Source organism: Dipodomys merriami, unplaced genomic scaffold, assembly GCF_024711535.1.
Source record: "Dipodomys merriami isolate MVZ:Mamm:240054 unplaced genomic scaffold, mDipMer1.0.p SCAF_92, whole genome shotgun sequence".
Classification (NCBI taxonomy): Eukaryota; Metazoa; Chordata; class Mammalia; order Rodentia; family Heteromyidae; genus Dipodomys; species Dipodomys merriami.
Genome location: NW_027206535.1, coordinates 4,840,493 through 4,857,517, shown reverse-complemented (window position 1 = coordinate 4,857,517; position 17,025 = coordinate 4,840,493). Strand labels below are relative to the sequence as shown.

The 17,025-nt window shown below is 41.7% G+C and overlaps 1 protein-coding gene across 6 annotated transcripts in view; it reads left to right on the top strand.

Annotated features, from left to right (window-relative positions):
• LOC138821528 (GON-4-like protein) overlaps positions 1-17,025 on the top strand; it is an 85,874-nt gene that overhangs the window by 15,237 nt on the left and 53,612 nt on the right. For all 6 annotated transcript variants that reach the window (XM_070013839.1, XM_070013837.1, XM_070013840.1 and 3 more), the window contains 7 exons: positions 320-394; positions 559-609; positions 3,290-3,340; positions 5,463-5,558; positions 10,177-10,296; positions 11,370-11,540; positions 14,982-15,174. In XM_070013839.1, the coding sequence (XP_069869940.1) occupies positions 320-394; positions 559-609; positions 3,290-3,340; positions 5,463-5,558; positions 10,177-10,296; positions 11,370-11,540; positions 14,982-15,174 (757 nt within the window). The remainder of the gene's footprint in view (positions 1-319; positions 395-558; positions 610-3,289; positions 3,341-5,462; positions 5,559-10,176; positions 10,297-11,369; positions 11,541-14,981; positions 15,175-17,025) is intronic.

Genomic DNA, 17,025 nt, shown 5'->3' with positions numbered 1-17,025 from the left:
TCAGATTTCAGCCTTCTGAATAGCAAGGATTATAGGTGTGAGCCACTGGCACCAGGCTAGTTATATCTATTCCTGTTTCTAGGAACAACTAATAAGATGAGTGCATTTTCTGCTACATTGTTCCATACTGTGTGGTCTCTCTAAAACTTACTTTGCCTCCTTTGTGTTTAGTTATTTTTCTTTACTCCAATTTGAAGCTATTTGAGAAACTAGCTTTCATTTTTGATCTACATAGGTTTAACATTAGAGTTAATGTAGATATGAATATTGTCTAGATGAGAAATCTTTTGGCATAAAGTGAAATTTCATCTTTCTCCAGGAAGTAATCACAAATGAGCATGTGGTAGCGATGATGAAAGCAGCCATCAGTGAGACAGAAGACATGCCAATGTTTGTGAGTAATTGTCACTTTTTCAGTGTTGTGGAGTTCTGTAAACCAAGCACAAGAGGTCACTTGAGAATTGATGAACAGTTTGGCAGCTGGGGAAAAGTTAGCATTTCAAATCTCAAGAATGACATTGTGATTTTTACTATTTTCTTTCTATTTTTTCTCCTTAGGAGCCTAAAATGACACGCTCTAAACTGAAGGAAGTGGTGGAGAAAGGAGTGGTAAATATTCTGTGTTCTTCTTTGTTAAGCTTGGTAAATAGGATCTAGTATTCATAGAGAAACCATAGGAAAAGTTTTGGCCTGTGTTTGCCTCTCAAAGAATTAGTTCTGCCAGGCGCCAGTGGCTCATGCTTGTAATCCAAGCTGCTAAGGTGCTGAGATCTGAGGATCACAGTTCAAAGCCAGCCCGGGCAGAAAAGTCTATGAGATTCTTCTCTCCAATAAACCATCAGAGGTAGCACTGTGGTTCAAGTGGTAGAGATCTATCCTTGAGCTGAAGAGCTGAAGGACAGTACCCAGGCCCAGAGTTCAAGCCCTACGATCGACCAAAAAAGAAAAAAAAGTATTTCTGGGCTGAAGGTGTAGCTCATTGGTAGAATACATGCCTAGCATATGTGAGATGTTGCTATTGATCCCTGTCTAGTACTACAGAGTGATGGTAAGTACCTATAATTCTAGAATTCAGGAGGATTGAAGGTTTAAGGACACCCTGGGCTATATAACAAGTTTCTGTCTCAAACGTAAAGACAAAGGAGAAACAGTACATGAAGTTGCTTTAGTTGATATGAAAATGTTGTCTTTTGAATTTTCTAGATAAGATAACCATTTGTAAACAATGAACTATGGGGGCTGAGAAGGTGGCTTGCCTTGCATTCATGAGGCCCTGGGTTCGATTCCTCTGCACCACAGAAGCAGAAAAAGCTGGAAATGGCGCTGGGGCTCAAGTGGTCTAGCCTTGAGCTGAAGAGCTGAGGGACAGCGCCAGGCCCAGAGTTCAGGCCCCATGACCAACAAAAAGAACAAAGAAACAAAAAACTCAAATGAACTAGGACATTTTTTAATTCATGTTGTAACATGTGGAAGTGTTTACAGTTGTATTTTTCAAAGTGTTCCAGAGACTATTTGTATCAAAATCACCTTGGTATGGTGTGTTTATAGTGCTTATTAAAAGTGCATACTTTTGGGCCTACCAGAGACCTAGGAATCCAAACCCACAATCAGGACCTGGGAATATGCACTGTTGTAAATACCATAGTTTGTTCTTTTAAATACTGAAGCATATGAATGACTTGAAGGCTTTTTGGTATATCTAGTACCATGCTGTATACATTTGTCCAATTTGTGCTTGCTTTTTAGAAAATAGTAGTACTAGGGTTTGGACTCAGGACCTTGAACTTGCTAGGCAGTACTCTGCCACTTGAGCCATGCCCTGAGCTCTTTTTGCTTTTATTTTTATTTTTTTAGAAAGATCTCATATTTATACCTACTCCTGCCTTACATTCTTTGTGTAGCTGGGATGACAGGCATGTGCTACCACAGCCATCTTTTGTTGTTTGAAATTAGATCTCACAAACTTTGTTTGAGGTGACACCTCAACCTGCAGTCCTTTCAATCTGACTCCTACCTAGCTAGGATAACTGATGTGAGCCACCATGTCCATGCAACATGTGGTTGCACACACATATAATCCCAGCAGTCTGGAGGCTGAATTGGTTTGAGAGTTTGAAGCCAGCCTGGGCCAATAGCAAGTTCCTAGTCAATCTGAGTTACATAGCAGATTCCAGGTTAGCTTGGGCTATGTAATATGACTCTGTCTCGAAAAGAAAACCAAAACCTGATTCCAAAAGTTTATTTTACTTTTATTTTTGCAGTATTGAGGTTTGAACTCAGAACCTTACTCTTGCTTGACTGGTTTTCTACCACTTGAGCTATACCTCCAACCTGGCTTTATGCTAGTTATTTTGTAGATTGAATCTCAGGGACTTTGCTGCCCAGCCTGGCTTTGAATCATGATCCTCTAGATCTCAGCCTCCTGAGTAGCTAGAACTATAGGCATGAGCTAATGGCTCCATGCTCAAAAGGTTTCTGTGACATGTATCACCTTAGGTTTGTGTGGTCTTTTTTGTTGTTGTTGGTTGTGGGGCCTGAACTCTGGGCCTGGGTGCTATCCCTAAGCTCTTCAGCTCAAGTCCAGCACTTTACCATGTGAGCCACAGAGCCACTTCTGGTATTCTGGTGGTTTACAGAAGATAAGCCTCCTAAGTAGCTAGAATTATGTGTGAGCCCCTGGCATCTGGCTCTATAGCCTTTTTTTGGGGGGGTGGGGTGGGTGGATATCAGAGCTTGAACTCTGAGACTTATATTCTTGCTTGGTTTTCACTCCTGGGTGGAGTTTTTATCACTTGATCATGACTCTCCTGTCTTTTTGCTGTTTATTTGGAGATAAGAATCTCTTGGATTTCTCTGTCCAACTGTGAATCTCAGATCTCAGCCTCCTGAGTCGCTAGGATTTATAGATGTGAGCTACTGGTGTTTAGATGTGTAGTTTTAAATAATTTACAGATCGTTTTCTTATCCATTGTTCCATAAACCAAAGTATGATATAAAAATAGGCAAAGCATTTTTTTCACGTATTTTAGATACAAGTGAATCTTACTAGACTTAAGGGCTAAATGTTAATGTCCTAGATGCCCTCCCCCCTTTTTTTTTCTAATAAGCTTTGACAAATGTTTGATAGTATACCCTCAAGGATAATCAACACTTGTAGATCAGGTTTAGCTACTGGTAAATGGCTCTTTCTGGTGGGAAAGAGGAAGTAAAAATGAAACACTATCATTTTCTGTTATTTATTTATTTATTTATTTATTTATTTATTTATTTATTTATTTATTTATTGTAGGTAATTCCAACCTGGAATATTTCACCAATTAAGAAGGCCAATGAAATTAAGGTAAACTTGGAAGAGGTCATTATCCCTGATTTCCAGAAAGACTTTACCAGTTTTTTATTTTGCTTATTGTTTTTATGCCGGTCTTGGGGCTTGAATTCAGGGTCTGGGCACTGAATCTGAGTTTTTTTTTTTGTTTTTTTTTTTTGGGGGGGGGTCCAGTCGTGGGCCTGAACTCTGGACCTGGGCGCTGTCCCTGAGCTCTTCAGCTCAAGGCTAGCGCTCTACTACTTGAGCCACAGTGCCACTTCTGGCTTTTTTCTTTTTTTGCTTATGTGGTGCTGAGGAATCGAACCCAGGGCCTCAGGCATGTAAGGCAAGCGCTCTATCACTGAGACACCTTCCCAGCCCGTGAATCTGAGTTTTTTTGATCAAGACTGGTGCTCTACCACTTGAGCCACAGTGCCACTTCCAGTTTTCTGGTGGTTTATGAGAGATAAGAGTCTCATGGATTTTCCTGTCCGTACTGGCTTTGAACCACGATCCTCAGATCTCAGCCTCCTGAGTAGCTAGGATTATAGACAAGAGCCACTGGTACGCCCAGCTACTTCAGGCTTTTTTAGTGATTAATTGGAGATAAGAGTCTCATGGACTTTCCTGTCTGGGCTGGCTTTGAACCATGATCCTCACTTCTCAGCCCCCTGAGTAGCTAGGATTGCAGGTGTGAGCCAGTGGCACCTGGCAAGATTTCATCAGTTTTAAAGTGTATGAACTTTCTATTTGTAACTTTTTAGATCTGTCTTCTTGTTTTGATTTTTTTTTTCCATTCTATTCTTAGGTTTGCATGTCATAGAACCACTAACTCTAGCTTCCTGTTTGCTTTAACTTAGAATTTTTTTTTTGGGGGGGTCTGGTCGTGGGGCCTGAACTCTGGACCTGGGTGCTGTCCCTCAGCTCTTCAGCTCAAGGCTAGTGCTCTACCACTTGAGCCACAGGGCCACTTCCGGCTTTTTTCTTTTTGCTTATGTGGTGCTGAGGAATGGAACCCAGGGCCTCATGCATGCAAGGCAAGGGCTCTACCACTGAGCCACCTTCCTAGACCCTAGAATTTTTTTTCTAATTTAATTCTCTTAGAATTTCTCCCCAGCTTTCTTTCCCTTATTTTCCAGATACATAGGTTTTGTGCTTTTTATTGTTCCCTTCTTTCCTCTTCTTCCTCCCTCCATCCCTTCCTCCTTTCCCTCCCTTCCTTCTCTTCTCTCCTTCCATTCTGCTGATACTGGGGCTTTAACTGAGGGCCTCCCTACTTTCATGCAGTTTTCTTACTTATGGCTAGTGCTCTACCACTTGAGTTAAACTTTCAGTCCAACTTTTTGTTGATTAATGGAAATGGAGTCTTGCTGGGCTGGCTTCAAACAGAGATCTTCCAGGTCTCAGCTTCCTAAGTAACTAGGATGACAGTTGTGAACCCTTGTGCCTGGCCCTTCTTACCCTCTTTCTTTCCTTTCCTTCTTTCTTTCCTTTCCTTCCTTCCTTCCTTCCTTCCTTCCTTCCTTCCTTCCTTCCTTCCTTCCTTCCTTCCTTCCTTCCTTCCTTCCTTCCTTCCTTTCTGTCTCTCTTTCTTTCTTCTCTCTTTCTTTCTTTTTTCTTTCTTTTTTCTTTCTTTCTCTCTCTCTTTTCCTTCCTTCCTTCCTTCCTTCCTTTCTCTCTCTCTCTCTTTCTTCCTTCTTTCTTTCTTTCTTTCTTTCTTTCTTTCTTTCTTTCTTTCTTTCTTTCTTTCTTTCTTTCTTTCTTTCTTTCTTTCTTTCTTTCTTTCTTTCTTTCTTTCTTTCTTTCTTTCTTTCTTTCTTTCTTCTTTCTCCTGGGGCTTGAACTCTGGGCTTGGGGATTGTCCCTGTGCTCTTCAGCTCAAGGCAAGCACTCTACCCCTTGAGCCACCGTGCCACTTCTGGACTGCTGGTTTTCTAGTGGTTTATTGGAGATAAGAGTCTCATGGTCTTTCCTGCCCGGGCTGGCTTTGAACCGCGATCCTCAGATCTCAGCCTCCTGAGTAGCTAGGATTACAGGTGTGAGCCACCAGCGCCCAGCTTCTTCCCCTCGTTCTATGCTATCATTGGAACCCTAGCCCTTGTGCATGGTGAACATGCATTCTACATCTCATTTTTTTCTCATTGTATTAATGCAGCCTCCGCAGTTTGTGGACATCCACCTTGAAGAAGATGATTCCTCAGATGAAGAGTACCAGCCAGATGAAGAAGATGAAGATGAGACTGCTGAAGAGGTCAGTGGGTATTCCTTAGTACAGAAGAAAAAATTGACTTCATTAGACTGGGTATACTTTGCTTCCTTAGTGTTATCTCCTATTCTGTAGATGTGATTGAGATGTAGCTCTGTTTTCTATTTTTTTGCTGAGATATTTCTGTTTTTCATATTTAATTTTTAACTTTTTCATGAAATGTAGCATACATATAAACACAAAAATGGGTAAAAAATAAAACTCATAATTTAAATAATTGCTTTGTGAGTCCTCTTGACTTCTTCCAAAGTCAAGAAATACAACATTGCCTGGACAACCTTAGTATGCTCTTCCCAGTCAGTGTCACCTCCTTCTCCCTGACAACAATCATTAGTCTGACTGAAAACTACTCATTTTCTTTATAGTTATATCACTTACATATGTATTTCTGTATAATATAGTATTTACTGTTGATGAAATCTAAATGCACCCATACATGCATATGTTTTCTTTTTGCTTTTTGTTGTTTTTGTTTAACAATGTGCTTTTGAGATTCATGGATATCATTCCCTATATCCATAGTTTTGTTTTTGTTTGTTTTGTCAGTACTAGGGTTTGATTGAAGTCAGGTCCTTGGGCTTGCTAAGGCCAATGCTCTACTGCTGAACCATGCCTCTACCCCTTTATTGCACTGCTTATTTTTTATGTTTTATTTACTTTATTGTTATAAAGATGATATACAGAGGGATTACAATTACAAGAGTCAGTTAGGTAAGTACATTTCCTTTCATAAAGTGTCTTCTGTTCTCTCAGTCTCTCCCTGTGCAACGTTTATTATTTTTATTTTTATTTTTGTTGGTCGTGGAGATTGAACTCTGGGCCTGGATGCTGTCCCTGAGCTCTTCAGCTCAAGTGGAGTGCTCTACTACTTGAGCCACAGTGCCATTTCTGGTTTTCTGGTAGTTTATTGGAAATAAGAGTCTCACAGACTTTCCTGCCCAGGCTGGCTTTGAATTGTGATCCTCAGATCTCAGCCTCCTGAGTAGCTACGATTACAGGTGTGAGCCACTAGCGCCTGGCAGCACTGTTTATTTTGGGGACAGAATCTTGATTCTTGCTCTGAGCCATGCCTAGACTGTGATGTTTAATGTTTTTTTTTTTTTTTTTTCGGTCGTGGGGCTTGGGCGCTGTCCTTCAGCTTTTCAGCTTAAGGCTAGCGCTCTACCACTTGAGCCACAGCTCCACTTCCGGTTTTTTCTGCTTATGTGGTGTTAAGGAATTGAACCCAGGGCCTCATGCATGCAAGGCAAGCACTTTACCACTGAGCCACCTTCCCAGCCCATGTTTAATTTTTTATTTCCTGCTGTGGCTGGTCTGACAGCAGGTGCTACAACCATCTTCCTTTGAGATGAAATCTTGTAGACTTTTCTGCTTGAGCTGACCTAGAACTTTTTTTTTTTTTTTTTGGTCCGGTCGTGGGCCTGAACTCTGGGCCTGGGTGCTGTCCCTCAACTCTTCAGCTCAAGGCTAGTACTCTACCACTTGAGACACAGTGCCACTTCCGGCTTTTTTCTTTTTGCTTATGTGGTGCTGAGGAATAGAACCCAGGGCCTCATGCATGCAAGGCAAACACTTTACCACTGAGCCACCTTCCCAGCCCACGTTTAATTTTTTATTTCCTGCTGTAGCTGGGCTGATAGCAGGTGCTAACACACCCATCTTCCTTTGAGATGAAATCTTGCAGACTTTTCTGCTTGAGCTGACTGACCTAGAACTTTGATCCTCCTAATCTCAGCCTCTTATGTATTTGAGGATGCCAGATATATATTACTGGACTCAGCTATTGATGGAGAAGGACCTCAGGCTGACCTTGAACTACAATCCTCCTGATCTCTTCTTTCTTTTTTTTTTATATCTAGTTAATTTTTAATTTTTTAAATTAATTTACTTTATTGTTATAGATGTGATATACAGAGGGGTTACATTTACATACATCAGGCAATAAGTGCATTTCCTATCGTACAGTCATCTGTTCCCTCATTTTCTCTCATTCCCTCCCTTCTACCTCCACCCATGAGTTGTATAGTTCACTTCCATCAATATCCAGTGTGCTCCACTGCTCTACTTTTTCACCCTTTTTCTTTGGATTCTGTGCTAATCCCATCTTTTCAACAAGCTAGAATTGCAGGTGTAAGCCACAGGAACTCAGCTGTTAGTTCATTTTTACCACTGTATTAATATTTTCTTTTTAAAAAAAATATTTTATTTTTTGTCGGTTGTGGGGCTTGAACTCTGGACCTGGGTGCTTTCCCTGTACTCTTCAGCTCAAGGTGAGCACTCTACCACTTGAGCCCAGCACCACTTCCGGTTTTCTAGTGGTTTATTGGAGATAAGAGTCTCACAGTTTCCTGCCCAAGCTGGCTTTGAACCATGATCCTCAGATCTCAGCCTCCTGAGTAGCTAGGATTACAGGCAAGAGCCACTGGCGCCCGGCTTAAATATAATTTTTTTTTTACTGATGTATTGTATAGGCCAGGCACTGGTGGCTCATGCCTGTAATCCTAGCTACTCAGGAGACTGAGATCTGAGTCTCGAGGTTCAAAGCCAGCCTGAGTAGGAAAGTTTGTGAGACTCTTATTTCCAATAAACTACCACCAGAAAACCTGATGTGGCAACGTGGCTCAGGTGGTAGAGTGCTTGTCTTGAGTGAAGAGCTGAGGGACAGTGCCAAGGCCCAGAGTTCAAGCCCCACAAGCAACCAAAAAGAAAAAAGGTATTATACAGGGGTTACTGTTTCATACATCAGGTGATGAGTACATTCCTTTACTTTTCCCCAGTATCTCCTATCCCTGCCCACGAGTTGCATAATTCATTTTCCACATAGTGTATAGTATGTACCATGACTTTATTTGTTCACTTTCCTTTTTTTGCCCTGTTGTATATTAATATTTTATTTGATGTCTTTCCCTTCTTTCTCTTTCTCTTTCTCCCTTCCCTTCTTCCCTTTTTCCCTTCCTCTTCCTCTTCCTCTCCCTCCCTCCTTCCTCCTGTCTTTGTTTTCCTCCCTCCCTCCCTCTCTTTTCTTTCTCTCTCCCTTCTTCCCTCCCTCCCTTCTTTCCTTCCTCCCTCCCTTTCTTCCTTCCTTCCCTTCTTCCTTCCCTCCTTCCTTCTTTCCTTCCTTCCTTCCTTCCTTCCTTCCTGCCTGCCTTCCTTCCTTCCTTCCTTCCTTCCTTCCTTCCTTCCTTCCTTCCTTCCTTCCTTTCTCTCTCTCTCTTTCCTTTTTTTCCCCCTCTTCCTTCTACTAGGGTTGGAACTTAGGGCCTAATACTTGCTCAGCTTCTTGCTCTGTTGGCACTCTACCAGTTAAACCCACACCTCAAATCTGGCTTTTTGCTAGAGATGGACTTCCATGGGTTTTTCTTTCTTTATTTTTTTGTCGGTCATGGGGAATGAACCCTCGGTCTGGGCACTGACCCTGAGCTCTTCAGCCCAAGGCTAGTGATCTACCACTTGAGCCACAGCACCACTTCTGGTTTTCTGGTGGTGAATTGGAAATAAGAGTGTTACTGACTTTCCTGCCTGCGCTGGCTTTCAACTGCAGTCCTCAGATCTCAGCCTCCTGAATTATGGACTTTACTGCAGTGGCTGTCTTCTTATTTTTATTTTTTGGTCGGTTGTGGGGCTTGAACTCTGGGCCTGGGTGCTGTCCCTCAGCTCTTCAGTTCAAGGCTAGCGCTCTACCTCTTGAGCCACAGCGCCACTTCCAGTTTCCTGAGTGGTTTATTGGAGATAAGAGTTTCATGGAGTTTCTTGCCCAGGCTGGCTTTGAGCCATTATTCTCAGATCTCAGCCTCCTGAGTAGCTAAGATTACAGGCATGAACCACTAGCGCCTGGCTAGCTATTTTATTTTATTTTATTTATTTATTTTTGCAGTGACTATCTTTGGACTACAGTTCTCTCTGGCTCTCAGCTTCCTGAGTAGCTAAGATTACAAGCACAATCCACCGGTGCCTGGCTTCTGATCTATTTATTTATCTGTTTGTTTTTTCTCTGTAATGTATCTCTGACTTTTTCTTCTTCTTTACTATTTTGTCAGTCATGGGGCTTGAACTCTACGTCTGGGTGCTGTCCCTCAGGTTTTCACTTCAAGACTAGCGTTCTACCACATGAGTCACAGCACCACTTCCGGTTTTCTGGTGGTTAATTGGAGATAAGAATCTCACTGACTTTCCTTCCTGGGCTAGTTTTGAACCATGATCCTCAGATCTCAGCCTCTGAGAAGCTAGGATTACAGGCGTCAGCCACCAGTGCCTGGCAATATTCGTTTTTTAAATTAGCATTAATTGGTTGTACAAGGATGCTTATTATGGTATTTTCACTATGTATACAATGCATCCTATCAGCCTCCACTGACTTGTGTTCTTTGACTTGGTTGTGAAAGCATTTTAGCCCAACGCCTTATGTTAAACAGGTAAGGACAATAAGGATAGTGATAAGATCTTTACCAACATCCCCCCTTTAGTGTATCAAACCACTTAAATTTTGGTTTATCGTTTCTGAAAACACTAATCGAGTACTAGATGTCTTGTTTTCTTGAGATAATACATATTGTGGATTGAAGTATGGAGTTATATATAAAAGTGGTCTGGATTTATTTTCTAGAGCTTATTGGAAAGTGATGTTGAAAGCACCGCTTCATCTCCTCGTGGTGCAAAAAAATCTAAATTGAAACAGTCTTCTGAGATGACTGAAACAGATGAGGAGAGTGGCCTGTCATCAGAGGTAACTAGCAGTTGATATAACTGAATAAGCAGATTGTTTGACCATATCACTAGATGATTTATTATTTGTGATGGTTCTGGCTGTCTTCTTCCAAAGTCCCTTTATTGAATGAACAGTTCAGAAAAGATTGGAACCTAGTGATAAGAGCTTTTCCAAGTTCTCAGGACCAAAAATGGACAAGTAGCAGAATTTCTATTATTCTATTCTTTTGTCTCATACCTATGTTTTCTATGATCATTATCATCATCATCATCATCATCATTATTTTGTTGTTGGTGGTGGTGGTCGTGCGGCTTGAACTCTGGGCCTACGTGCTGTCCCTGAGCTCTTTAGCTCAAGGTTAGCACTCTACCACTTGAGCCACAGCGCCACTTCCGGCTTTTTCTGTTTATGTGGTGCTGAGGAATCAAACCAGGGCCTCATGAGAGGCAAACACTCTACCACTGAGCCACCTTCCCAGCCCTTCTAATATTATTATTTTTTAATAAGTTTTTTTATTGTGAAAATACCATACAGAGGGGTTACAATTACATCAGCAAGGTAATAAAGTACATTTCTTATCAAGCATTGTTGCCTCCTCCTTTGTTTTTTCCCCTCCTCTCCTTGCCCTCCCATCTCCATCTAATATTATTTTTAAAGCTTTTTTTAAAAAAAAAAAAGATTTTCTTCTCTTTTGGTATCCTAAGAAGCACTGTGTTGGCTTCACTAAGAAAGGGGTAAGGGCTGTGAAGTTGGCTCAGTGGTAGAGCGCTTGCCTTGCATGCATGAGGCCCTGGGTTCGATTCCTCAGCACCACATAAGCAGAAAAAAAAGCCGGAAGTGGTGCTGTGGCTCAAGTGGTAGAGCGTTAGCCTTGAGTTGAAGAGCTGAGGGACAGCACCTAGGCCCAGAGTTCAGGCCCCACGACCGGATGAAAAATAAAAAAGAAAGGGGTAAAACCTGGTTAAATCTATATGCTTGACAATGCTTTGTATGTATCCCTAGTTATGAAGAAAAAAGTCAGTGCGTAGAAGACCCCTCTGTTTGTCTCCTCCATTCTTCCCTTTCTTAACACAGTTGCCTCTTTTAATCAGGCTGAGAAAATTATCACACCTGCCATCAGGCACATTAGTGCTGAGGTTGTGCCCATGGGACCCCCACCTCCTCCAAAGCCCAAACAGACCAAGGATAGTACTTTCATGGAGAAGTTACATGCAGTAGATGAGGAACTGGCTTCCAGTCCTGTCTGCATGGATTCTTTTCAGGTAAGTGCCCCATAACTTTAAATTCCTGAGAAAATAAGGTGGTCACCAATGGTTAACTGTAATTCTAGCTATTCAGGAGGCTGATATCTGAGGATAATGGTTTGAAACCAGCCTAGGCAAACTCTTATTTCCAATTAACCACTCAAAAAACTGAAAGAGGTGCTATGGCTCAAAGTGGTTGAGTGCTAGCTTTAAGCAAATGAGCTCAGGGACAACTCAGGCCTTGAGTTCAAACCCCATGACTGACAAAAAAATGTTGTTGAGAAAATAAAATATGATATTTTAGTTGTTACTCATGTTGAGAAGAGAGAATATTAAATTCTTATTATTTTTGTCTTTGATACTGTTTGGCTTGTACTATTTTAAGTGACAATAGCAGTTTCTAAGGGAAGAATAAACTGTGTGATAATATTTTATAATGTAGAACATAGGAACAACTTTCACCTATATTCTCCAGTTAATAACCTTTTATCACAACTCTTTCAACACTTAAAAAAAAATCATTTACATGACTCATGCCTGTAATCCTGGCTATAAAGAGAGAATGTGAGATTGTTGGAATTGCAGTTTGGGACTAGCCCAGGCAGGAAAAGTTTTCATCCTGGCACCAGTTTCTTACCCTAATTACACAGGATGCCAAGGTCTGAGAATCAAGATTCAGAGGCAGCCAGGTAGACAAATCCTCAAGACTGTTATCTCCAATTAACCAGCAAAAGCTGGAGATGCAGTTGTGGCTCAAGTGTAGAGAGTCAGCCATGAAGGAAGAAGCTGAGCAAGAGTTGGAGGCCCTAAGTTCAGGCCCCAGTGCTAGCACAGACACTTATAAAAATTGTTGAGACCCCTTTGAAAATGAAGAGCTGGATATAGTGGGATACACCTGTTATCCTAGCTACTAGGAACCCTAACAAAGGTAGATCTCACTTAGGTGCAGTTCCAGGCAAGGAATTCAGACTCTGTCTTAAAAATAATGGGTAAAAATCAGTCTGGAGTATGGCTTAGTGGTAAGAACACCTATCTAACAAGCACAAATTAAAATCTCAGTGCCATTGAAAAACAATAATGGTGCTGGGCACTGGTGTCTCACAATCTGTAATCCTACCTACTCAATGACATCTGAGGATCAAAGTTCAAGGCCAGCCTGGACAGGAAAGTCCAAGATTCTTCTTTTTTTTTTTTTTTTTTGTAGGATGTGCATTGAAATTTTTTTTTTTTTTTTTGGGTCCGGTCGTGGGGCCTGAACTCTGGGCCTGGGCGCTGTCCCTCGGCTCTTCAGCTCAAGGCTAGCGCTCTACCACTTGAGCCACAGCGCCACTTCCGGCTTTTTTTTTCTTTTTGCTTATGTGGTGCTGAGGAATCGAACCCAGGGCCTTGAGCATGCAAGACAAGTGCTCTACCACTGAGCCACCTTCCCAGCCCAAGTCCAAGATTCTTATCTCCAAGTAATTACCAAAAAGCTAGAAATGCAAGAGCTATGGCTTAAGTGCTAGAGATCAAACCTTGAACAAAAAGGCTAAGGGGCAGCTTCTAGGTCCTGAGTTTATGCCTCAGTACTGGCACAAAAGTAGAAACAAGCTAGGTGCTGGTAGCTCATGTCTATAATCTTACCTACGTAGGAGGCTGACATCTGTGGATCACGATTGGAAGCCTGCCTGGACAAGAAAATCCCTGAGACTCTTACCTCCAATTAACCACCAAAAGCTGGAGGTGGAGCTGTGGCTCAAGTGGTAGAGGGCTAGCCTTGAGCAAAACAGCTCAGAGACAGCATCCAAGTCCTGAGTTCAAGGACTGGCACAAACAAAAATAAACACAAAGCAAAACAATGCCATAATAAACATAGGAATGCAGGGTATATTGATTTACTCTTTTTTAGATACATGCTCAATAGTGGTATAGCTGAGTCATAAGGTAGTTACATATTTAGGTTTTTGTTTTTCATTTGTCAGTAATGGCTCTTGAACTCTGGGCCTGGGTGCTGTTCCTCAAGGTGAGCTCAAGGCTCTTTAGCTCTTCATCTCAAGGTGAGCACTCTGCCACTTGAGTCACAGCGCCACTTCTGGTTTTCTGGTGGTTTATTGGATATAAGAGTCTCGCAGACTTTCCTGCCCAGGCTAGCTTTGAACTATGATCTCAGTCTCCTGAGTAGCTAGGATTACAGGTGTGAGCCACCAGTGCCAAGCTACATATTTGCTTTTTATGAGGAGCTTCCTTATTGATTTCTGTAGTGGTTGCATGAGTTTATATTCCCACCAGCAGTGTAACTCTTGCTGCATCCTGGCCAACATGTTATTCTGACTAGGATCAGATGTGATCTTAGTGTTCTTTTATTTTCTTTCTTCTTGATTTGTTCTGGTCCTGAGGCCTGAACTAAGGGCCTAAGGACTATCCTTTAGCCTTTTTGCTTAAAGCTGGTGGTCTACTACTTGAATCATAGCTCCACTTCCAGCTTCTGTGCTGGTTAATTGAATTTAAGAGAGTTTCCCAGACTTTCTTGTCCAGGCTACCTTTGGATCTCTGTCTTCAGATCTCAGCCTGCTGAGTAGCTAGGAGTACAGGCCTGAGCCACCGGTGCCCAGTTAGTTAAAAATAATCACTTAATTCTGTTTCTGTCATAAGGATAGACATAGATCAGTGGAACAGAATTTAAAGATAAAAAATAAACACATTTATGATAGGTTGATTTTTAACAGGTATGCAAAGAGCAGTTAATAGAAAAGGAATATTTTTTTCAGCAGACAGTGTTGGGATAACAGGAAGTCCATATTGCAGAAAAGCTCAACTAGAGATGTGGCTGTATGAGTGGAAAAAGCTGAGCATGTGAAGCCCTGAGTTCAAGTCACAGTACAGGGGGAAAAATTGACTCAATTTTACCCTTCATAAGGGTGAATTTTTTTTTTTTTTTTTTTTTTTTGGCCGGTCGTGGGGCCTGAACTCTGGGCCTGGGCGCTGTCCCTCAGCTCTTCAGCTCAAGGCTAGCACTCTACCACTTGAGCCATAGCGCCACTTCCGGCTTTTTCTGCTTATGTGGTGCTGAGGAATTGAACCCAGGGCCTCATGCATGCAAGGCAAGCACTCTACCACTGAGCCACCTTCCCAGCCCCATAAGGGTGAATTTTATAGTATATAAACTATATATCTTGGAGTTTTCAATTACCATTTCTTGCATAGGAAGCAGAAAATTTTTCTCAACTCTCCCTACTTTAATTTGTTATGATAAAATAAATTCTTAAAACAATATTTCATTCTTTATGTCTATCTTAATAAAATTATGGTTTTGAAATGTTAGTTTCAAAATGATGTGATTTTACTTAAAAGTTTTCAGACAAAACAAACCCAAATTGTTTAGAGGAAAGATCTTATGATTAAGCTAGGATGAAGAGATGATATGGAGAATTTTGAAGAATTACTCACTTAGTGGCTTTTTTTTCCTTCTCCTTTGGCTAGTCCATGGATGACAGTCTCATTGCATTCCGAACTCGGTCTAAGATGCCCCTGAAAGATGTTCCCCTTGGCCAACTCGAGGCAGAGCTTCAAGCTCCAGACATTACGCCAGATATGTATGACCCCAATACAGCTGATGATGAAGACTGGAAGATGTGGCTGGGGGGACTCATAAATGATGATGTAGAGAATGAAGGTAAGTGATTTTTGTTTTTATTATTCATTTTATTATGTTTGATGAATATTTATTAGTTGGAAGCTTAATAAATTGAATTGTGGCCAGATATGGTGGTATATACTTGTAGTTTAAGCTACAAGCTTAAGCTATTGTTTGAAAGTTATTTGGGAAGCTAAGGCAAGAGTATCTTGGACTCAGAAGTTTGAGGCCAGCCTATGTGATATAGAAAGACTTTCAAATGAGAGAAAGGGAAGAGGGAGGTGAAGAGAGAGGGAGGGAGGATTATGGAGGCTAGGGTGTTTGATTATGTTTATGAGGGCCCAATTCAGAGCACTAGAAAAAAAAAAGGAATGATCCCATTCTTTTAAAATTTGTATTCAGCTATCTGGATATTCCCAAACACCTTTTTTTGTTTTTAATGGAGACTTCCTTTTTTTTTTTTTTGTCAGTTGTGGGGCTTGAACTCTGGGCCTGGGCTCTGTCCCTCAGCTCTTCAGCTCAAGGCTAACACTCTACCACTTGAGCCACAGCACCACTTCTGGCTTTTTCTGCTTATGTGGTGCTGAGGAATTGAACCCAGGGCCTCATGCATGCAAGACAAGCACTCTACCACTGAGCCACCTTCCTAGCCCTTATGGAGACCTCCTTGTATAGCCATGATTGCTAATAGGAAAGGGAAACCAGCAGACTGTGCAGACTCTTGGTCTCTGTAGTGTTTCTTCACATAGGTGTTCTTAGTTAATTTAATTTGTGTTTAACTGATAGTTGCCTTAATTTGGTTGTTCCCTCCTGCCACACTCCCCAACCCACCCACCCCTCTTGTTTTTTTCAAGTATTCTCTTGTGAGTCCTGAATACTAAGGATCCTCCTCCTGCATAAATACATCATTTTATATGTGATTTCACAAGGCTCACAGCTTCATCAAAAGAACATCGTTTTAGTAAGGGTGTTTATGATGAAAGTAAAAGAATTCTAAGTCCATCTTTCTGAGGGCAAATGAAAAGAGACTTGAGGAAAAAATAGCAAAACCTGCAATGGAACCTAGGCATCATAGGATCTTTCTTCCTCTTTCTGTGTCACTCAAGCTTCATTTTCAATATTTTCTTTTTCTTTCTTTTCTTTTTTTTTTTTGTCGGTTGTGGGGCCTGAACTCTGGGCCTGGGCACTGTCCCTCAGCTCTTCAGCTCAAGGATAGCGCTCTATCCCTTGAGCCACAGTGCCACTTCTGGCTTTTTCTGCTTATGTGGTGCTGAGGAATCGAACCCAGGGCCTCATGCATGCAAGGCAAGCACTTTACCACTGAGCCACCTTCCTAGCCCTCTTTCTTTCTTTTCTTTTCCTTTGTTCCTTCCTCACCCCTCTTTCTTTCTCCTTTCTTCCTTCTCCTCCCCTTCCCTTCTTCCCCCTCCTCTCCCCTCCCTCCTTCCTTGTACTGGGGTTTGAACTCAGGACCTCCAGGTTGTTAGGCAGGTCCTCTGCCATTTGAGTTACTCTGCCAGCCCTGTTTTGTGTTGATTATTTTCAAGGTAAGGTCTCACTTCACACTCTGGCTGTCCTGGACTGTAGCTGTCCTATTAGTGCTTCCTTTTGTTGCTGAGATAATAGACATATGTCATTGCACCCAGCCTTTGTGCTTCTGCTGGATAGGAAGGTGCCACAGTGCCCAGTCATTGGTTGTGATGGCATCTGGCTACTTTTCTGTCCAGACTGGCCTCATATCATGATCCTCAGATCGCTACCTCTCATGCAGCTAGGATTACAAGCTTATAACCACTGTTGCTTATTCAAGTTATTTTTTTCTTTAAAGTTGGTACTCCATGTATTCTTGCTTTGACAATCTTAAGAGTTTCAGTTTGAGAAAATCGAGGG